Here is a 23,217-nt window from a genome sequence, read left to right as displayed (position 1 = left end):
CTAAGAGTTTTATAGTATCTGGCCTTACATTGAGGTCTGTAATCCATTTTGAGTTTATTTTTGTGTGCAGTGTTAGGGAATGTTCTAATTTCATTCTCTTACATGTAGCTGTCCGGTTTTCTCAGCTCCACTTACTGAAGAGGCTGTCTTTTCTTCACTGTATATTCTTGCCTCCTTTGTCATAGATTAATTGACCTTAGGTGTGTGGGTTTACTTCTGGGCTTTCTATTCTGTTCCATTGATCTATATTTCTGTTTTTGTGCCAGTAACATTATTTTTTTTGAAGTATAGTTGATTTACAATGTTATGTTAATTTTTGTTGTATAGCAAAGTGATTTAGTTATACATATATACATTCTTTTTTATATTCTTTTCCATTATGGTTTATCACAGGATATTGAAATAGTTTCCTGTGCTGTACAGTAGGACCTTGTTGTTTATCCATTCTATATATACTCGTTTGCATCTGCTAACCCCAAACTCCCACTCCATCCCTCCCCCAGTACCATATTTCAAATACTATAGCTTTGTAGTATAGTCTGAAGGCAGGGATCCTAATTCCTCCAGCACCGTTTTTCTTTCTCAAGATGCTTTTGGCTATTTGGGGTCTTTTGTGTTTGCATACAAATTAAAAAATTTTTTATTCTAGTTCTGTGAAAAATGCCATTGGTAATATGATAGGGATTGCATTGAATCTGTAGATTACCTTGGTAGTACAGTAGTTTTGACAATACTGATTCTTCCAATCCAAGAACATGGTATATCTTTCCATCTGTTTGTATCATCTTCGACTTCTTTCATCAGCATCTTATAGCTTTCAGAGTACAGGTCTTTTGCCTCCTTAGGCAAGTTTATTCCTAGGTATTTTATTCTTTTTGATGCGATGGTAAATGGGATTGTTTCCTTAATTCCTCTTTCTGATCTTTTGTTAGTGTATAGAAATGCGACAGACTTTTGTGTATTAATTTTGTATCCTGCAACTTTACTGAATTCATGGATGAGCTCTAGTAGTTTTCTGTAGTAGCATCTGTAGGATTTTCTATGTGTAGTATGAAGTCATCTACAAATAGTGACAGTTTTACTTCTTATTTTCCAATTTGGATTTGTTTTATTTCTTTTTCTTCTCTGAGTGCTGTGGCTAGGACTTCCAAAACTATGTTGAATAAAAGTGGTGAGAGTGGACATCCTTGTCTTGTTCCTGATATTTAGAGAAAATGTTTTTAGCTTTTCACCATTGAACATGACGTTAGCTGTGGGTTCTTTTCTATTAATTTAAATTGGATATACTGTGAACTATTTCCTATCTTTTCAGTCTGTAAACAAAGTTCAGAAAAAGGTAAGCAATAGCTTATTGCATTGTGCTGAGGAAAGCAAGTAATAACAGCATATTTCAAATAGTTCTTAAAGGAGATGTTTTGTTCAATTAGTAAACACTTTCACTGACCAACCTGTGTGTGCGTGTGTGTTCACAACCCTACAAGGCCTCTGTCAGGCATGTAAAAGTTCTCTTAAACTAATTAAAAACTGTACACATAGATCTGGAAGAAACCTAATTGATTCTGTTTCTTCTCTCCCTCTCCCCACCAACCCCAACAAATGTGCATATTGAGGCTTATGAAGGAAGTGCTTCCTCAAAGTCATACAATTTGTCAATAGCAGGGTGGCCTACGTGTCTGAGTTACTGACTCCAATGGAATATTCTTTTCATTATACTGTTCCTTAAAAATAAACCATGTGATGTAGACAAAACTATTATGCACAGTTATAAAACCTGAATATTAGAAAAATATCAAAGTTTCTTTGACTATTTTTTAAATGAATGGTCAGTTTAAGTGTTTAAATCCCATTAAGGATTACAAGACATTTGATTTTCTAAAGAGAGAAATCAATTTGTGGAAAATCACTTCAAGAGAACACTGAGGACTTCACTGGTGACACAGTGGTTAAGAATCTGCCTGCCAATGCAGGGGACACGGGTTCAATCCCTGGCCCGGGAAGATCCCACATGCTGCTGAGCAACTAAGCGCCTGTGCCACAACTACTGAGTCTGTGCTCTAGAGCCCGCGAGCCCGAAGTACTGAAGCCCGCACGCCTAGAGCCCATGCTCCGCAACAAGAGAAGCCACCGCAATGAGAAGCCCGCGCACTGCGATGAAGAGTAGCCCCCACTCACCGCAACTAGAGAAAGCTCGTGCACAGCAATGAAGACCCAACACAGCCAAAATAAATAAATAAATTTATTAAAAATAAAAGAGCACTGAATTGGAAGGAACTCTGAGCTGTGATTTGAGCTTTTGCAGTAACTAGGTTTGCAAGCTTAGACAAATACATAACAGACGCTGGAATAATAACCTTCTTGTTCTAATAATTCTCAAGAGTATCTATAAAATAAATACTGGGTAACAGTATTATCTGCTATTGGCTATTCACTTCTTTAATATTGATCTCTTTGTGACTTTATATGAATTTTAAAGTCTAGTTTCTGCTGTGTTCAATCTCTCCTTCCAACCCTTATCTCTACTTGATTTACAGGAATATGCATACTTTTATGTCTTATAGAAAGACAAAAAATGAGACATAAGAGCTTCAGTGTACTTTATAATAAATTGGTGCCTAATTTGGAAATGGACCTCTTTATAATTTAAGTATTTTTGTTTTAAACAAACGAGGTGGACTCTGTTTCAGTGTTTATTCTAACCTGAAAGAGATTTAATATTAAATTTGTTAGTCATTCAGTAGATACATCTATTGTCATCTGTTGTGTCAAGTACCCACATCCTGTGAACACTGAATAGAATAAGACATGCTCTGTCTTTTTCAAGGGCTCTCCATTTAATAGGGTGATTATAATGAACATAGTTATTAACAACTATGAGAAGAATTATTGTCATGGGTGTCTGGGTGCTGGGAGATTATGGGGGAGTTTTAAGGAAACTTCATGGCTAGGGTGAAAGGTACACATGGTGATGAAGTGAGGATAGTAGATGGGTATGTCTATCAAGAAGGATCTTGTGTTTGAAAATCAAGGGTTTGAACTGATTCTGGAAGTGAAAGGGAGCCACTGAAAAAATCTAGAGCAAGAAGATGACATGACTAACTTGTGTTTTTGAAAGATCACGGAGATCCTCATGTAGCTGCAGTCGAGTAATCTTAGTTTGAGCATTATGATTTGAAGCACCAGTATGGTTAAACCATCAAGGATTTAAGATGTAGGCCAGATTGGAGACACTGTTAACAACTTCAGTTATGGTTATTCACCTTCACACTGCAGATGTTTAATATACTGGTCTAGGGTAGCAATGCCATGACTACTTGTTGCAAGATAGATCCTTTTTTAATTGTATTGGGTAACTGCTAGAGAAAACTCAAAGGGTACTCTTCCTTGCTATTTGATCTGGATGACAAATTATATCAAATAGATATCCTAAAAGCTAGGATGTATATTTTCCTCCCTGTGGTAAACATGGCTATGTGATTTTCAATACTACTTATAAAATATTAAAAATTTTAAATTATGATACTAATATTTGGAAAGTTAAAAGTCTGTTCAGATATTTAATAGAGGAAATCTTTTTCAGCTTACATTTAATTTTCTTGTGGGTTTGGTAGCTCTCTTGAATGAGCCTATTATTTCAGGATAGACCCAAGTTTGACAGCATCATTCTCTGTTAAAGGCAGATGCTACCTTGTGCTCTGTTTCCCTTTGTCTAAGTAAAGCATCTATTTTGCACTTTAGTTTTTAAAGTGCTTTCCTGTACATTCTCTCATTTGTTGCTGACAATCCTATGAGGGAGATAGTATTATCCCTATTTACAGAGCAGATAACAGAAGTTCTGAGAAGTCCACTTACAAGCTTAAGTGTTGCCTGCCACTACAAGGCACAGTGAAGGCTGTATCTACTTTTATCATCAAAGTTACCTTCACAAACAGAGCTGAGTAAAGATATCAGACCATAGGACTAGATATAAACATGATGCAGGTTTTAGCCAAAACATTATTTTGTAAAATTATTTTTTTTCTTCAGTCAACCCCTTCACTGACAAGTCAATGCCACACATAATCAAGAAATTAAAAGCTTATTAAAATAGGGTGGAATTTTGACCTACTGCTAACTGATAAGGAGTCACCCTTTTTGATTTATCAATATACTGTGAAAAACATTGAAGTAAAACATTGAAGTAATATTATCCCTATGTTGAAATAACTAAATTTCAGAGTCTTCAAATTCATTTGATATTTGTCTTACACACACAGCCAGATGGTGTGTATAAGACATCACTATGCCTCTCTAAGTTTAATGCTACCATTTGGTGTTTTAAAAATGAAATTCTTTTCTTTTTTCCTTTTTCCTTCAATGTACCCCATGGATTTCCATCATTCTCTAGGCATCATAGTCAACATACTATGACCAGTGGCAAAATCAGTCCTGTCACCTTTTGGTAGGACCCTTGAGGTGAGAATAGCTTTCAAATTTTTCTTTGGTTGGAAAAATTCAAAAAGAATAGTATTTTATGATGCACAAAAATGATACTAACTTTAAGTTTCAGGGTTCATGAATAAATTTTTATTGGAAAACAGTCATGCTTAATCACCTACATACTGTCTGTGGGTGCTTTTGTTCTACAACAGAGGTGAGTGGTTTAGACAGAGACGGTGTAGCCCACAAAGCCTAAAATACTTTCTATCTGGCCTTTTACAGGAAAAGTTTGCCTATTCCTGCTCTTGCCTGTTTGGAGGGTGAAGGCATTCAGAGAGTCTCCTTGTTTTCCTTGGATGAACGTTGGGTGGAGGGCAAGACATATATTAGCTTACATTTGCTTTTCTGTTAGTTGGGTGGAGAGATTTGCATTTTCCAACGTTTGGAAAAATTCAACTAAGTCTTTAAGTCTGAAATTTATTAACCTGCCTTGGTTCCACCTTAATATGAAAGGGTGACAACATACCAAAAAAGGAAAAGCACGAGGAGTGACCAAGATGAGAGATCTGCTACTGGTAGGAATTTAAAATCTGATAAGAGATATTAATTTGGTTTATAATTTTTAAAACTTTTTTCATTACTATCACATTTCTTTCCTATTTTATTGTGAGGTAGTTGTCCTTCTCTCTCATCCCCTTTAGATGGGGGGGTAAAACCCCCTTTAAACACCTAGCTTTGTACTCCCAGCAAATGTGTCCAAGTTTTAATTTCAGTTGTTTTGAGAATGATTTCAAATATCCATCACTTGAACATATGAGAAATGAAGCCAACGTTTTTATAGTTCCTTATTATTTGACCACATGATTTTACACAAGCCTCAATGTTTCTTCAGATTTCTTTGTGTGGGTGGGAAAGATATAATTTTTAAAATAGTCAGATGTCACAGTGAAGCTCCCAGCAACATATTTTACAAATTTGAGGGTTTTTTTTTAAGAAGTGTTGAAACACTTTAAGTTAAAATAAATCAGGAGAAAACAATTTTTGATAGCATATATATCCTGTGAAGTTGAAATAAAGGGCACTTTTGGCATATAAAACAGAATTCTATAATTATCTGAAAAGCAATGTATACATTTCTGGATTGAGTCCATTCATCCTACCTAATCGCAATTTGAGAATTAAAATTACTCCCAGGCCACGATTTTTCCCATCCTTGTGGTCACTGCCCTAACGGCCAATGACAGACCATGTTTAGTGCACTTCATAAACTGAACATCTTTATAGTGCTTGGAAGGGGGTGCTGCATGTTTGACGCAGTATTTGTTGAAGGTTAGGCTTATTTGGCTCTAGAAAGTAATACACACTTTATATGGTATCTTTTAACCTTTTCTTTTTGTTCTCATCTTTAATTTGTTACTCTGAACAAAGATATGATATACGTAAGTCAGATATTTTCTCCTCCTATCTGATGGCGAAGGGAGTAGGGCACTAATAGCATGTAATTTCCCCCCCACCACCACCAAATTCAAACTTACATTTAGATCTCAGTTTTCCTAAATCTTGGCTTTGAATGTTTGAAGTAGATGACTTTCCATGTAGGTACTCAACAAATGATTGTATTCAGTTTGTTTAGCCATATGACCTAAACAAGGGTAAAGCTACTATGTTTACTGTAGACAGTGGTCTTTGGATAATGCCTTTCATTTAAGTAGTACATTATGTATGTATGTGTATATGTATACATATACACACATATGTATATAATTAAATTTTATTATATGAATGTATAGGATATATAATTAAAATAATTATACATACATATACCCATACACATACAGTGTCTTGGTACCTTATTTGAGCTTCCTTCCATCCACCATCTTGGACTATCCTAGTTGGCAAATTTTTATAGTCATAATAGCTCACGTTCTTTTCTCAGATATTATGCTGAGATCTTTGCCTCTATTAAACCTCTGACTTCTCTCAACTCTGAGATAGGGCCTGAGGTTACCTCCTTTTTAAAGGTGAGGATACTGAGGCAAAGATAGCTCTACTGACTTGCTGATGGTCACACAACAGTAAGGGAGCCAAGATTGTAACCTCAGACCTTCTAACCACTGTACTATTTGAAAGGCCACTATATTCTCAGCATAGTTCTTACTCCCTGCCTTGGCTCTTGTTTGAAATGTCCTGTTCTGCACTTGACATAGTTGCATTTCACTCTATGCTAACTCTCCTAACTAGTAAAGGCAATCTTTATTTAAATCCACTCTGGTGGGTTTTACACAGACTTCTACCCTGGATCTTCTCTTAATTTAGTGAAATTAACGCTGGTTTACTGCATCATCATTCAAATAGCTCAGCTGTAAGCATGAAACACTGAGTCCTGAAACCTCTGAATCTGTCCTTTATTTTCTTTAGGTTGAAATATAATAAAGCTTCTGATGAGCTGCATGTAACTAGACCTTACTAGAAAAAAATGTAAATTTTAGATTTTAGGTCATAAGTTTTCATCAGCCCCTACTCTAATGGGATTACTGCAATAGTACACATTAGAAAGGCATGATTTGTGTAACATAAAGCTTAAAAACTTTATTTAGGGATATTTATAAACGATTGCAAGTTTTGAGAAGGAATGTTAAACAGCAGTATTTGAAGTTGTTAGAGAAGCCTAAAAATATTTAAACAATTTTAAGAAACCTCATATGAAGTCGCACAGTCTAGTACTTTCCATGTGAAAACACTGCTAAAAGTCTAATTTCAAATGTCTTTTGGAACAACCTGTCCCTTTCATTTCTGTTCAAATTTTAGCATACACTGAGCCGAGAAACCTCTAGGGTTTTCCAGGGGTTGACCTGATGCTCTTTGATCCTTGCAACTGCTAACTGAAGACTAAATCTCCCCCCAGGCGCCCACCATGGGTGTGTATGCCACATTCTGAAGGAGGTGCCAGGAGGCTGACACCAAAGGGCAATTGGAGAACAAGAAGCGGTCGGATATTCACGGTGTGCTGAGGAGCCTGCAGCCCACAGCCCTGGTGCCCAAGAAATAACAGATTCCTCAGTGTGTGGCTGAGGTCCTCTCTACCTCACTGACTCTTTCCTTTCTCTAATAATTGACTGTAACCTATAGAATTACGTGTTCACAGTTGGCTTGAACAGAGGTTGATTTTTCTCTGTTTTTCATTTAAGGTTTTCATTTTTTTGTTTATATTATTAGCCACTCTGAGATAGTCAAATAAGAGGTGGTTTTTGTCATCTAGGTTTTGCTGGGGAGATAAATAAAACTCTCGGTGTGTCAAGGCCCTGAGAATTGCAGCACCAAAGGAAGAGGCAGGGGAGGGGGTTCACTGTGGATCTTTCTCTTCTCTCAGCTCATCTCCTCCTCCACCCAGTTTGTTGGTTCTGCTGATTCACTAGAACTCCTTTTCCCATGGCTGTTAGCTCTTCGAGCATGAGGCTCTCAGTGGTTTGCCTTACCTCCACTCTATTTCTGCTTTCAGGTAGCTTAATTTCCTGAAAATACCCTTTCCCCACTTCACTGTATAGACTTTAGCGTAGTTACATTATTACCTTGTTGCCTGCCTGGGTACCTTTCCTATTAGTAGAGAGAACATCCTGAAGTGCAGGAACTTTGCTTTTTCATCTGCCCCTCTAGCTATCATCGTGGCGCCTGGCCCCGAGGGGCTGTTATCTGTCAAAATGAGGGAACAAACCAGATACCATTTTGATCACATTATTCTCGTGTGTAATCTATGGGGACCTCCTACTGCTAGTTAGACCAAGCCCTAATTTGAACTTAACTTCATTTTTGTTCATTTTAATTGTTACTTAAATACTTAAAACCACAAATAATTTAGAATTTTACCTCCTTTTTTGAAACTAAATGAAACAAGAGGGGAAATTCTCCACCCACAGCCATCTAAAGCCGAGTAACCACGTCATCCATCTAACCTCCAGTACATTCCTGCCCCTCTTCACTGGGTGTCAGGCGCTGTGTGAACCATGGCTGTTGTGTTATGATGGAGGAGTCGCCCTCCCAGGACTCTGCTCTCCCCTCTGTCTCTCTCACACCTGCTCAGCGGAGGTTCCAAATTCCACAGCACACGTGACCTACCACACTTCAATATTTGCGTTCGCCATTATAATTGAATTGTTTTCAGGTGTTGGACTATCTGTTCCTCCAATAAGATTTGTAGTCCTTTACCGGCAACCGTAGATTTTCTTTTTATATTAAAGATGTTTACAGTGCATATGAAGCAATCTCATATTAAGCATTCAAATGAGTTTTTAAATATAAAGGAATGGAGTTTTTAAATGGCATTCACTTGGCAAGCACTAAAACTCGACCACGTGTCCGGCACAAGGAATTCAGAGCTTGAAGGAAAAAAAAAAAAGTTTGTAATGGCAGAACAGAAATGGATCTTCCCTGCCTCTCATGTACCCAGAGCCTGCTTCTATTATCTCCTATGCTATGTTGTGATGCCCTGAAAGTGCCACATGGCCCCCTCTCTTTGGCTTTTCCACCTCCAGGGCAGGGAACGGGTGTTAACGATTGTTTTGTGTCATAAAATGGCACAAAACCTGGCACATACTCAGTTTTTGGAGAATGTTTGGAATGAACTATTGAACTGAACTAGAGTGTAGTTTGAGAAATGTTATAATGGAGCTGGTATGGCTACTGGGGAAGGACAGAAGGGGGTACCCAGGCTATTTTTCTGTTTCTTGGCCACGGCAAGCCTCCCTTGCCGAATGACAGCCCCGTCGGTTTGCATTTGGACACAGTTTTACTTGGACAATAATTTTACTTAAACCGATACTGGCAGCCCTCACTTGGTGGATTACAGCTTTGAGGAGGCACTATAATTTAGAAGCACGTAAATTGGATAAAACAGCGTCTTGTATTTCTGAACAAGGACTTAAAGCCCAGGTTTTTAGAGACAAGACCCATGTTTAGCAAAGTTTGATATACCCGTTTTCTTAGTCAGCATAACGTTTTGCAACGTTTTTCAGTCTGTTGAATGATCCCATTGGTGTTTTAAAACTCATTTATTTATAAAATGGACATAGAGATTTCCCTGAAGTGTTAATATAGTGGCTATTTCTGGGGAGTAGACCCGATGTGTCATCAGGTAAGGAAGGCTATTTCTATCTTTTCCTTGAAAGCTTCTGTACTGTTTTGAATTTTCATTCGTAATGAGAATGTTTTACTTTTGTATGAAAAAATGAGTTAGTAGAATTGATGTGAATCCCTGAAAAGAAGCAGACTGGCAGTGTAGTTGGTTTTATGCCGCTGTTAGCTTTAAAAAGCTTTCGGCTCAAAGGTGTTTGTGAGTGAACGCATTGTGTCAGTTCAGGCTGCTAAGTATATGGGCGGCCTGCTTTGGTTTTACGTTGTGGCGAAGAGCGGAGCTTCTGACTTCGTTACGGCTTTGCACCAATCAAAGCTTTTATTTAAATGCTTCAATGAGTAAAACAATGTTTAACTTTTTTCCTAATGATTTGGAAAACACCATTGAACATATGGAAGGAAAGGACACTGGCAAGAGATGGTGAATTGATTATTTTGAAGGCTAAGACAGGTTCAGCATTGTCATATAAGGGGTATAACCTCATGCTCCCAAATCTGAAAAAAAATTGGGATGGGATAACATTCCTTTATTCATTCTTGCCTGTTTAAAAATCAAAAGAATTTCTTTTAGAATGTAAATACAGTGGCATTTTCTGTATATTTAAGTAGGTCACAAATGTATACTGAAATATCTTTTTCTCTTTTACTTCTAATACACAAATACGTTACAATTAAAAAGATTCATATGACTCAGAAATATAATTTTTAACATTTCAAAATTCTGCTGTTTCCCCTTCCCAAATTAACCTCTCAAGCTACTTCATATACATACACATACACGTGTATATGTGGTTTTATTGCATCATACTCTATGTATCCTGCAACTTGCCATTTTTCGCTTAATGATGGGACTCAGAGCTTATTCTCAGTCATTGCTTATAATTCACCTTGTGCTTTTTCATGGTTGTAGTATTTTATAATTTGAATTCATCAGATTTTTATTGTACTGAAATTTGAGGACAAATAATTAAGCTTTCTTCTAACCAGATTTATGCCTGAAGAAGTCCTAAGGGACTTTAGAGAGAATGATAGGTATTTCAGAAATTCCACATTCTGTGAACTGGTATTAGGAGCATGGAATGAAATGAGGAAAGGGAGCTACAAGTAACAATAAAGATCAGGAAAGGACCTTGTAAAATTATTTCCAAATGCTTATTGCTATAACTTTTTGGCCTAAAAGCTCGTAGGTGCAGGCCACGTTAAAAAAAACAAAAAACAATCAGATCTTATACATAACAATTGACTTACGAAATGTATAGTCCTTTTTTTAAAAAAAAATAAATGCTTCGTTCTCTTCACCCTTTAGTTCTGTTTTATCCTTTGGAATGTTTATCATTATTTCTTGGAAAATAGTTCTGTTAACAGGAAGGGCTGCTTGCTTTTTAGAAAAATGTAGCAAGAAAACCAACAATTTGTGGACATGATGGTCATGTACTTTGACCATGATTAAGAAGCTACTGACCAGCGATAGACCACTGTTTTATAAAAATATAGGTTACAGCATTTAAGACTGCAATTGAACATTTTATAGGGTGATAAAACCATTCTTCTGTGTCCACCATCCTCCCCTGAAAAAGCAATAGTGTAATTTGACTATGGACTTTCACCCACACATAGTTCGTTTTCCAATTGTAAATTTGGGTAACATTTTAGAAGTCGAATTAACTGCTTCATGGTGGTCATTTAATACAGGCACACATGTTTAGACTCAAAATTGAAAGGTGAAGATTGCCGTTTTCTTTTTATAAGTCTAGAAACTGTCATTATTTATAATGTAATCTATTTTAACAAACTTTTTCAGTGTTTGTATTCTGGCTTTATCTTCTCAATTTTCAAAATTTTGATAGTCAATGATTTCATTTATTTTGGTTATATTTTTTATTCAATTATATCTTCGGTTGTGGAAACTAGTTGTTAAAGCTTTTCTGAATCGTTAAATCACCAAATATAGTACTGGCACTCAGAGGCTTGTTAAAAGAATAAAAGTGTTGCCAGGGAGTTTTCATAGAGCTTTATGTGCTGTTAATTGCCATCAATTAAATCTGTTACAAGTAATAATGTACTGTAATCTGTTGAAAACCTCTCCTTTCAATTAACCAATTCTCTGACCTTTCCTTCCTTCTCCTTGAAGAGTAGTTTAGAGTTTATTTATTTTCACCGGTACAAACCAATTACCTCTGGCCCAGCTGTTCCTCTCATACAGGGGAATCTGACCTAGAATACAAGCCTGTAAATTATTGCTTCTTTTTACACCTTGTAATGTGAATGGTTTAGTGGATAAATACATGTTTCTGTTTCTAATCCACTGGTGCTTCTATCTGCAGACTACCGATTATGAGCTAGTCGATTTACATATATTATTGTAGATCCTCACAATAACCTTGTAAAGTCAGTGACATCCCTGTTTTATACAGAAGGAAATAGAGGCTCAGAGAGGCATGTAGCCGTTCAAAGTCACACAGCTGGTAAGGACAGAGCTGGGATTCAAAAGCACACCTAGCAGAACTGAAAGCATTTCTCTTTCACCAACTGTTTCCAACGAAATTCAGTTAGTGAGTTATAGAGAAAAGAGATCAGATTTAGAAGGCAGTCCGTTTGGGGGCTTTCAGAACCAACTCAGCCATTACCAGCTTTGTGACTTAGGCTCAGGTTCCTTATTTGCAAAATAGGGGTACCACTGCTCACCCTGATGGATTGTTGTGAAGACTAAATGGAAATGTATGGCACATTATGGGTTTTCCAAAAAATGACATAAAGTACCCCTTGGAGTTAAGACACCCTCTGATGAAAGTAAATGCATTAAACAGAATTTTAACTTACTGTCTTGGAACAGAAGATAATGATTAGAGTGTTCCCATTGTGTTTTTCATAGTAGGTCTTTGGAAGAGCAGAACAGATTTCAGTCCCACCAGCAATGCAATTTGTAGGAGGAGTGTTTTTCTTTTTAATCCTTCGTTTTAATCCCATTTGGAGTTGCAAAAATTTCTGAAGGGTCTCATGCTGCCTAGGGCCCCGGGCTGGAATTTTGTCTTAGCCTATTGATGTGGTGAGCTGTTGGAAGAGGTAGGAGTGATTTAGAAGGAGATGGCATGAGGAAACAAATGAGTTGAACACATATTTTTCTGACCACTAGAATTCCAATTGAGCTAACCAGTGAGTCTGTGAAAGTTTTATTTGCAAAACCAGTAAATTTTTGACTGAAATTTTCTCTTTCTCTTCAAAATTGTTTTTAGGATGCAGAATAGAAAACTGTGATTCTTGCTTTAGCAAAGACTTTTGTACCAAGTGCAAAGTAGGCTTTTATTTGCATAGAGGCCGCTGCTTTGAGGAATGTCCAGATGGTTTTGCACCATTAGATGAAACCATGGAATGTGTGGGTGAGTAGTTTTCCATGTAACTTTCAAACTTCAACTTTTATTTTAACACCCGTTTCTTGGGGGGAAAAAAATGCATGCTGGATGTATTCATCCTAGAAACAAATCGGTTCTCTTGTTATTTATTAGAACTGAAAATTATTTAAGTTCTTTGCTGACTTTATGCTTCTGGGCACTATCATATATTACATTTTGCTTCGAAATTTGTTAGTTTTACATCTAAGTTAAACCATTTAAATGCTGAGAATAATGTTTCTATTATCTATGTAATACATCCATTTCTTAATTATCTTTATAAAATTATTAGTAACCTTTAGAGAAAAACATTTTGTTTAGAAGAGAAACAAGATTTTCAAGCAGTGCCATGTGGTTAGCTCGTCTATCACTATTGTTATGTGTATTAATTATGGAGCTTCTTGCTTAGCCATTTGTATAAAACAAATTCAATTGGGAAGAGATTTTTTGTGCCAAATGTACTTTGTTGATGATTGACTCAATGTTGCAAAGTGCATTAAAACAATTTTACTTTTACTAAATTTACATATGTAGAATGCATAATTAATATACATACATATGCTGTTTGTGAGTAATAATTAGGAATACACATTTTATAAATTTTATATTTTTTGAGTGTTTAAAAAAACTTGGGTAATTTTATACCACTGATTAAAAGGTAAAGATCTGTCAGTACCTACATGTTGATAAATGCCTCAAACTAATCTTAGGTGTGATGGCATCTTCACCACTCCCATCTCTGCCATGCCTGAGTTTTATTTGACATGTTATACATCTGATATGGTGTACAACAGAGCAATGTATTCTAAATGAGGCTTTCCATCTCTTGAAAATGGAGACTTAAATTGAGAACATTTTCCCTGTAGAAAGTTTGAAGTGGTCTCTAATTATGGATTCGGAAGCTTGCAGAGAACACATTTAAATGCGAGGTTTTCGAAGAAATGTGTACATATATTCCTATATATGTGTGAGTTAATCCATGCATACAGGCAACACCTTACTGAAAAATAAGCAAGTCACTAGAAGAGCATATTCAAAATGTTGAATTCGCTTTTGAGAGGCAAGACCCACACCTATTACAAATGTTCAGTGGAAATGCTTATGAAACCCTTAACTATTAACAAATTAACCATAGAGTCCTAAGCATTCCCCTAAATAAAAAATCTTAAATAGCTTTGAAAAAATCTAAGTGTTCCCATGACGCCTGCTGAGATCTGGAATGTGGAAATGCTAATGGTGTGTGGACTCTAGGCCTGAGTCCTCATCTGCTAGTGTGATGGGGTTTTTAATGGTGAATTTGATGAGGAGGTTTGACTTTGCATATTTTTATGCTTTTTTCTCCTCCTCCTTTCTCTCATCGCAGGGTATTGGAGAGTAATCTACTTTTCCACTATATGAACTTACAAAAGGGGATGCTAAAAGCTTACATAACATACATTTTCAAATAGCTGACCATATTGGTTTACTTTTCAAACGATGGTAATGTGCAGTATCAATTTAGGGAGTAAGAAATATATACTGTGGTGTAAGACACCTTTTAAAAGAATTGAGACAATCAGAAAATGCGAAACACTCCCTATCCTTTTCTTCATATACTTACTGCCAAAATAAAACTAACAGACTTGTGAATTTCAGGAGGGGCATGCAGAATTTACCTGTAAAATTTTGTGTCCTGTCATGATATGAAAAGAGTATCTTTTCCTGTAGGTTTTCGCTGTTGAACCTTTTAAAGATTATAGATTTCAATGTCTTTAGAATGGACCAGTAGCATCCCTTCAAAAAATGAACTAAGACAAATAGTAGTAATTTTTAAAGCGCTTATGTGGCAGTTATTTACTTTTATCTATAACTCCATAATTCAAAGAGTTAAAGTTCCTGAAAGGTGTATACAGGTCTTGTGGGCTGTACAACTTAATTTGGGTATCAGAAGGTGGGGGAGTTGGAGAAACACTGCCATGTAAATTTGGTGATGGGGGAGAAATGTATGCCAAATTGTCATCTGTGTTTGTTTTCTCTCTATTAGAAGGATGTGAGGTTGGCCATTGGAGTGAATGGGGAACTTGTAGCAGAAATAATCGCACATGTGGATTTAAGTGGGGTCTGGAAACCAGAACACGGCAAATTGTTAAAAAGCCAGCAAAAGACACGATACCATGTCCAACGATCGCTGAATCCAGGAGATGTAAGATGGCCGTGAGGCATTGTCCAGGAGGTGAGTTCAGATAATCCCTATTGTGGGCTGTGTACTTTCTGAATTCTCCTCCTGTCTAATCACCGCGTCGCTCCCCAAAAAGTATTTATCCATGAAGGAAACCTGATAATAACACTGGTGAGAATATTCCACATTATACTTCCTTAGAGACGAATGCTTAAATTGTGAAGAATGTAAAGTGAATATTTAATTTCATGGTACCTTGAAAATAATTTAGAAGACTACATTACAAATGAGCTTTTAAAATGAGATTTCTAAAAGAGTGTGTGTGTGTGTGTGCGTGTGTGTGTGTGTGTGCGTGTGCTGGTTTTTTACTTTTTCTTTTTAGTTTGCTAATGTACCATAAAAGCCAGTTCTTATGAAATCAGGCCTTTGCTCTAAGAGAACTAGCCAACTTTCAGTTGAGAAGAGTTTAGATTAGAAAGGTTTATGGAATCTGTAAAATCATCTGTATCATTACTAGGTGAAGATGACAACTTAAAATAAACTTGCCCAAACACTGGGAGGAATAAACATTGTCTTAATGTTACCACAATTAGCCAGTTCTCTTTGTTTTGATAATAATTTGTGGAAAACAGCTCCTGGTATGTGTATGTTTATTTGTGTCTTTGTAGTAATTGTGCTGATTTGTAGTAATTATTCTGTAATAACAGGATTAGGCCCACTAACAAATTAGGAGAAGTGTACATAGCTCGGGTGCTGGCTGGAGCCGAGTCAGTGTGTTGAAATGCAGTGCTGATGCTGTGCTTCTGAAAGCATAATCTCTTGTTACTATTTATTTTATCACTAGTGGATGCCGCATTGCCAAAGATGAAGTTAGGATTTTTCTAGTGCGCGAAGTAGGAAAGCAAAAAAGAAAGTTGTGTTTAGAAAATTGCCCTATGAAACAGTCAAAACTTTTGTTTGCTTTCGTTCTTGCTGTTGGGGCATAGCTTTTCAGCTTCGTGGCTATAGCCCAGAGAGGGAATATATATCTGCTTAGAATGTATTTATATCCATATTATGCTGCCTCATAGAGAATGTCTATGATCCATGGAGGAAGACAAAACTTAAGACTTGAAGACTCCAGTCGGCCTTTGAGAACTATTAGATCCAGATTCAGAAGCTACTATTAGGAAGGCAGCTTTTCCTCTTGAATTAGTTTTGCTTTTCTTTGCTGAGTCTTTGAAACAAAGTTTTTTTGGGTCTGCTTTTCACTAACAAGGATGGTTTTGTTCAGTTAAACTGGGTATTTTTCAGTCAAAATATAAGAAAATATTTTCTTACAAAACTAATAAGCCACTTCTTGGATAGCTGAGAGCATTTAACCTGCAACCTTGTACCTAAAAACAAAACTGATGTATTCAGGTATTGGAAATAAAGACTTTCTTTGTTGTATATTGTTTATATAACTACCCCCCCCATTCCTCTTCCAGCAACGTGGTCCCCCAATTGTGGTTTACGTTAATAGCAAAAATTAACCTGAAAATGCTCCTATAACAAACATGCTTATGTGTAACAAGAGCCAGCGCGTTCCCCTCCCCTCTGAAACTATTTTGACTTAGCCCGTCTTGCTTGAGAATTTTGTAGGTAACAGCTAAATTTTTAACCTGTAATGTTTATTGGCTTTTTATTTTTTATGCTTCAAGCAACAGTGCATTGTCTTAATAGATATAACCTGACACTGTCAGCGATTAGAATTATGTCAAAACAAATGTTTATGTATCATCTGTTAATATTCTCTTTTTGACAAGTGAACCAGCAATGAACTCTTATTTAATTTACATTTAGGTTTTACCAAATATTATTTATTGGGATAGACATTAGGAGAGACCAGCTATTGCTCTAATCCCTGTATCTACATATTCAGTTTAATAAATGCAACTTTTAAGTAAACTTTAAAGTTAGTAGGTTTAAAAAATTATATTGGAATTTGTTTTATGTTTTAAAAAAGGGAACTAACATAGGATTGTTGATAGAAATGGAAAATGACTGCAATAAAATAACTTCTATCAAATGTAGGAAATGAAAACTAGAAAGTTAATTTTGGAAATTGAGCACCAATTGATAAAAATTGGCATAACTTCCAGTGGAGTATCCCACCTTGCCTCAGGTGAGAGAGGAAAAAGTTCCTTTCTTCAATAGGTCACGGGGATTAATGGAAGAATAGAGAAGAAAACCACTTTATCCCATTTTACATCTTGACTTGATTTCGGTGATCTGCTTTGACAAACCATGCAAAAATGTAAGTCGTAATCAGGTTGGGAATACAGGCATTTTTCAGATCTTTTCAACATATGTATGGATTTTTCTCCTGTTGGAGCCAATCTTAACCTGATCGCACACAAACGCAGCCTTAGCCTCCTTCACACTGGAGCACGGGCACATTAAAATCAGCTGCTTTTCATTACTGGAAGCCATAAGTTAGAGGTCAGCGAAATGGAGTAGTCCTAAGTATATAAGATATTACACTGAAAACTATTAGAAATGAGACAATAAATGGCTGTAAGATTTAAAAACAACAGTGTAATGCTTTTTGCCTATTTTTCCTTAATTGTTGTACACTTACTTGCTTTTAAACAGTGAAAGAATATTTGGAAATGTCTTAAGTCATGGATTGATGTATGACTTGAAGTTACTGTTCATTTCCAAACTTTTCTTGATTAGTTATCGTTTCTTTCATTTCTGATGACATAATCTGTGGGGTACCTCGGGCTTTTCTGACTCTCACTCTTCAGGATTCTGGTCTGCTGATCAGGAGATCTGGGTCTCTGCACCATGTCAACTCATGAATTCTATGACCCTTGGCAAGTCACTTAACCTCTCTTGGCCTCTATTTCCTCATTTTAAATTGAGGGTATTGGGGTAGGCAATCTCTAAGATCCACTCCAGTCCTAAAATCCAATGACTCTACGACTAATTGCCAAAAGATATGGGTAGGTTTTGTGCTTGTCATGTGAAGGGTGAGGAAGAGAACTGTAAGCCCAAGAGCATTGTTTTACGACCAAGAACTGCCCACTTTTCCAGTAGCTGTACTGTGCATTTGCCAAGCCTTTTACATCTGGCAGCTTTCATCCTCTTCCTTCCTTCTCTTTCCTTTTCACAGATAGTGAACCCTCAAAGACTGAGCAAGGCTCTTGTAAAGTTTGCATATGACCTATGCTTTAGCTACCAAGATAGCAGGAGGATGGAGAAAGAAAGAGGAGGGGATCGTAAAAGACGATGGGAAAGAGGGAAAGACTGACAATGAGTTAGAGGAAAAACAATTGAACAATGAGTGTAGGAAACAAAGGAAAAAAGAACAGACTACTAAAAATGAAGACTGTACTCACAGCAGATGTAACTGTCTTCACTCCCCTCCCTCCCACCCTGAGCACACTAATATAATTCATCCTGTTGGAACCAAGGTATTCTATTAATATATAACCTGCAGCTTTATTATTACTTAAAAAAATTTTTTTTGGCCACACCACGCGGCTTGAAGGATCTTAGTTCTGAGACCAGGGATTGAACCTGCACCCTTTCAGCAGTGAAAGTGCGGAGTCCTACCGCTGGACTACCAGGGAATTCCCTAACTTGCAGCTTTAAATGGAAGGACTTTCAAGTCTGGACTATGTTGTACATTAGGCAATATATTAATAGAAAATTATATAAACATGCTATGATCAAATTTAGATGACAAATGGAAGAACAAAATCATGGTTGCTGAGGTACAAAGTTGGAAAATGTTCACATACAGGGAGCGGGGGGTTGGTGGGAATGTCATTTGGAGGTGACAGTAGTCTTTCACAGGATTGGCCAACACCACCTCAACCTGAAATATTCTGTCCCATATGTAAAGTCCCATGATAACTAATTTTAATTTATTCATCAGGTGTTTATTGAGCAGTGCTGTGTACCAATCATTGGTCTAGGCATGATATTGCTCAAAGTTCTTACAGTGTTTATTCTAGTGGGATCATGGCAATAAAAAAGTGGATGAGTGCATAATTTCATGTGGAGATGGGAGCTATGTGAAGAAAAATAAAGCAGGGTAAGGAGCTAGTGAAAGATTGGATTGGGAGTGTATTATGTAGGGTGTTTAGGGAAATTGAGGGAGTGACATTTGATCAGAGATCTGAATGAAGGAGATCTTTTGAAGACCTAAGGGAAAGTTTTTTTTAGCTCTTGACTCAATGGCTATGTTTTATGAACATCATTGATTCTTCCATTACTTACTAGGGAAGAGGAAGGAGCTGAGATCCAGGAGGCTCTGCCTGGTCCATGGAGATGTAGCAAGTTATTAATGGTAAAGCCAAGAGGAGGACCAACGTCTTGCCCAGGAAACTCAAATTTTCCTGTACCTTTTCCTTGTTCCTTATCATAAAATTCAAAGGTAAAAGCTATGGTTGTCCAACATCGAAGTAGCTGACTTTAAACGTTCTCTCCCTCCACCCCAATGCATCATTTTACTTTGTTTTACAAATGTTTTTTAAAAACATGACATTCTGCAATCACCACCCCCTCCCAATGTCCTTCCACTTGAAATAGCTGGTGAAACATACCCCAAAGGTCATTTCCTAAATGCCGAAGTGTTGAGCCCACTGGCTTTGTTTTGATTCAGCCATTCCTACTGAGGCCATCTTCTTCTGTAATTTTAGTACCTTGGGTCCTCAATTTGTTGTGGGGAAAAAAAATGTGATTTCAAGATTATTCTTTCCATCCGCAGTCTTTCATAGTGGCTCTCCCCCTGAGGCTGTCTTGGTGGAGCCACACCCAGCACTCCTCTCTGCCCCCTTGCTCCCTGGCTGCCCAGGAGCCTTGGGGCTCTGAGCCCCTTCCTCACATTTAGTAGCTCCGTGTCTGGAATGCCCTTTCTCTTTCTGACCCATCTAAGCCATCAGACTGCTAAAGTACTTTAGGTGATGCTTTGACAGATGGTCAGATAGCTTTCTGTCTCTTTTGCTCCTGGCTGCCTCAGCTCACAATACTGCAGGTGTTAGTAATAATATGGTGCAATTATTTAAGCCCTCATTGTATTTTCATAGTATTTTCTCAGGATTGTGCTACAATTTAAATATAAAAACTGCCCCTACCTACGATTTCAACTTGAACACAACTCACTCCTCTTATGTGACATTACTTGACCTGCATGTACTTTTTTTTTTTTTTAAGTGACTTTTAACTTGGTAGGATACAAAAGAAAATACTATTTAGCAACTTAGAACCAGAATCCCTGCAAGCATCTACTTTTCAAAAGGCAATAGTAATAAGACCTCTCCAATTTTTGTTTTCTGTATATAAACTGACAGCAACATGTGGATTAGGTATTAGATACTATAACTAAAGATGGTTGTAGATTGTGATGGATTAAACCAAGAGCAGGAAATAAGCACATTTTCAGTAGGATAGGGTCAAGAAAATATGCTTTAGACATATGTTCTTTATTTCTCTACATTTTGTTTACATTTGAGTTGCAATTTATGTGGTCTGCTTTATACATGCCAACCTCAAGAGTAGTTTGGAAGAGAGAGGATAAAAGAAAAACCTCTTTTCTTTTGAAACTTTCAGAGTTGTCAGGAATGTAGATATTGAAATTTTTGTATAAATAAGAGAGCATCTCAAAAGGGGGAATTCTCGTTGCCTCTTTGCTATGCTAAATATTTTGTTTCCTTTAAAATCAGTGATTTGTGTTAGTCACTATAAATTAAGCAAATTGTACTATTTCCCAGGTACTCTGGACACACGGCAGCGAATGGTAATGTTTATTTTATAGTGATTATAAACTGGGACAGTCATTCATAAGCAGCCACATCTTAAATGTAAATGTATGATTATCACATAAACTGAGGTTTAACAAAGATCCACCTGCTCCCAAACATTTCTCTCAGTAGCTAAAGTATCTGAAAGTCCTGCCTCATCTGTTTTAACAATGAGCCTTCAGGCAGTGTCTTGGGATGTATCACCTCCCTTGCGGCCCCTCCCCCAACTACTTTTTGTATTTTTTTTTTACTTATTTCTGGGAAAGTGGGTAGGGGATTACTGTGGGCACCTGGCGGTGGTAGTATTTTTTGGTTTTGCGTTTGGTTTTTCTAGCAATGATTTCTTTCAGATTTTCTGATTCTCACATTTCAGAGGGTAAGTGCCTGAGGAAATGGAGGAGGAGAAAAGTGGGCCCGGATGTGCTGTGCATGGGAGCTCATGGAAAGTCCAGAGAGGACAAGATGAAGTGCAATCTCGGACTTAGACATAGAAATCCGAGGGCGTGCCAAGCACCCGTCACATGGAGGCTGACGGAGGGCATGTAAGACAACCTCTTCTCCCAGTTGCGTTTTGAGCCTGTCCTGGTGCCAGCCTTGCTTGTCGGAGGGGCCAGGGAGTGAGTGAGCGAACCCACACCTCTGTGCCAGTCTCTACAGCTTCCCATCTGGAATCTCTACTTAGCCCCACAGCATCATGTACTAGTCTCTTTTATGGGTGCTTGTAAAAAGGATTTCTCAACTACATGTGCCACTGAAGGCCTGACGGTCTACGTGTAACCAGGCAAGGACAGGAAAATTCCAAAGGAGCCTTTCTTTTATGAATTCTACCCAGCAGTAAGCTACTCTGATCTTAATGTAAAATATAGAAAACAATTTTTACATTGCTCTAAAATAAAAACAACTTTAATAGGACACACATGGTGTCAGTGGTAGTAGATTTTTTTTTTCCCCCCTCTTACGAGGGGACTTTTTTTTTCCTTATGAGATAAGACAGTCTCAAGTATAAACCCCTAATGATTTCTTGGAACAACTTATTTTCCTCATCAGACACCTCTCTGGGATCTTTAAATGGTGTTGATAAAAAGAGCGCAGGCTGTTTGCTCATTGAGATTTCCTGTAAATACTTCTCCAGCTACTGGATTGACCTAGAGTTGGACTTGTGGATATCCTCCAGGATTAGGAGGCAGAAAGAAAACATTTTCGTGGAAATAATGACAGAGTTCTACTCAAATCCCAGAGCGATTCATGTTGTCAGCGTACAGAAGTGGTTAAGACGACAAAATTACTTTGTGCAGCACAGAGGGGCAAAAGGTTCAGGTAGCAAACTTTATTACAATTTAAACTCAAAATGTAAGGGCAGTAGATTTTGCTTTACAGTTGACTCTTTATATAATACTTGGGCCTAACATTCTGTGTGTCAGCATTATTTTCTTGTATTTGAGGACTTTGGAAACGAGGAATAAAATACTTGAACTTGCGTAGTCAAGAGACATTTAATAATTGGTATTATACCCGTATAGACTGCCCATTACTCAAACGATTTAATGATAACTAAATGTAAAAAGTATTTGATAACATGCTAAAACAAAAACAAAGCAAAACAAATTTTAAAAGATCAGAACTAGGAAAAACTTAGAATAGGAGCTCAGGAATGACAAGGAAAATAGACCATATGAGTATGTGTTGGTTGAAATAATTGGGCCAAAACTTTGGCCTTGGGTTTCCTACCAGGCAAAGGGAAAACATGGATATGATTCTACCTTAATTTAAAATAAATGATTACTTATAAAATACAGTATCAATTTAATAACAGCTTTTGGAGAGAAAATCACCATGTATATACACACAGCACATATATATACACATACATGTACACAAACATGAATAGATACACATGCACACATACATGTATGTATATATGGATGTATACCTACATATATACATATACACACATATATACATGGCACACACATTTACATGAATACTTCAATTTCAGGCACATTAAAGTGTGCGTAAGCTGTGGGACCTACATCATAGAATTAAGGAAATTAATAATTCTCATAGTAAAGCGAATATTCTAGTTCCATAGGGAGATAAACACTAAACAAATTTCTCAAATGGGGAGTCACTTCGAGAGCAATGAGTAGTATGGTGGACAGTGTCTTCAACAACATCTGCACCGCAAACATCTGCACTACCTTCTATGTTTCTAGAAGGTAGAAGGCAGCTTGGGAATGTTTATTCCTCAATGAAAGCTGAAGGTATAATAGTGAAATGTGAGTTATAGCAGAACAGGCATCATGGAATCAGGACTTTTTGACTTACCACTTATATTTGAATGCAATCATCCACT

At 37.0% G+C, this 23,217-nt stretch overlaps 1 protein-coding gene across 2 annotated transcripts in view; it reads left to right on the top strand.

The window, feature by feature from the left end:
• The window catches only part of RSPO2 (R-spondin 2), a 161,558-nt gene that overhangs the window by 87,992 nt on the left and 50,349 nt on the right, over positions 1 to 23,217 (top strand). For both annotated transcript variants that reach the window (XM_067017957.1, XM_059042858.2), the window contains 2 exons: positions 12,777 to 12,920; positions 14,956 to 15,144. In XM_067017957.1, the coding sequence (XP_066874058.1) occupies positions 12,777 to 12,920; positions 14,956 to 15,144 (333 nt within the window). The remainder of the gene's footprint in view (positions 1 to 12,776; positions 12,921 to 14,955; positions 15,145 to 23,217) is intronic.

Source organism: Kogia breviceps, chromosome 17 (assembly GCF_026419965.1).
Source record: "Kogia breviceps isolate mKogBre1 chromosome 17, mKogBre1 haplotype 1, whole genome shotgun sequence".
In the NCBI taxonomy this organism is placed as follows: Eukaryota; Metazoa; Chordata; class Mammalia; order Artiodactyla; family Physeteridae; genus Kogia; species Kogia breviceps.
This window is presented reverse-complemented; position numbering and strand designations above follow the sequence as displayed.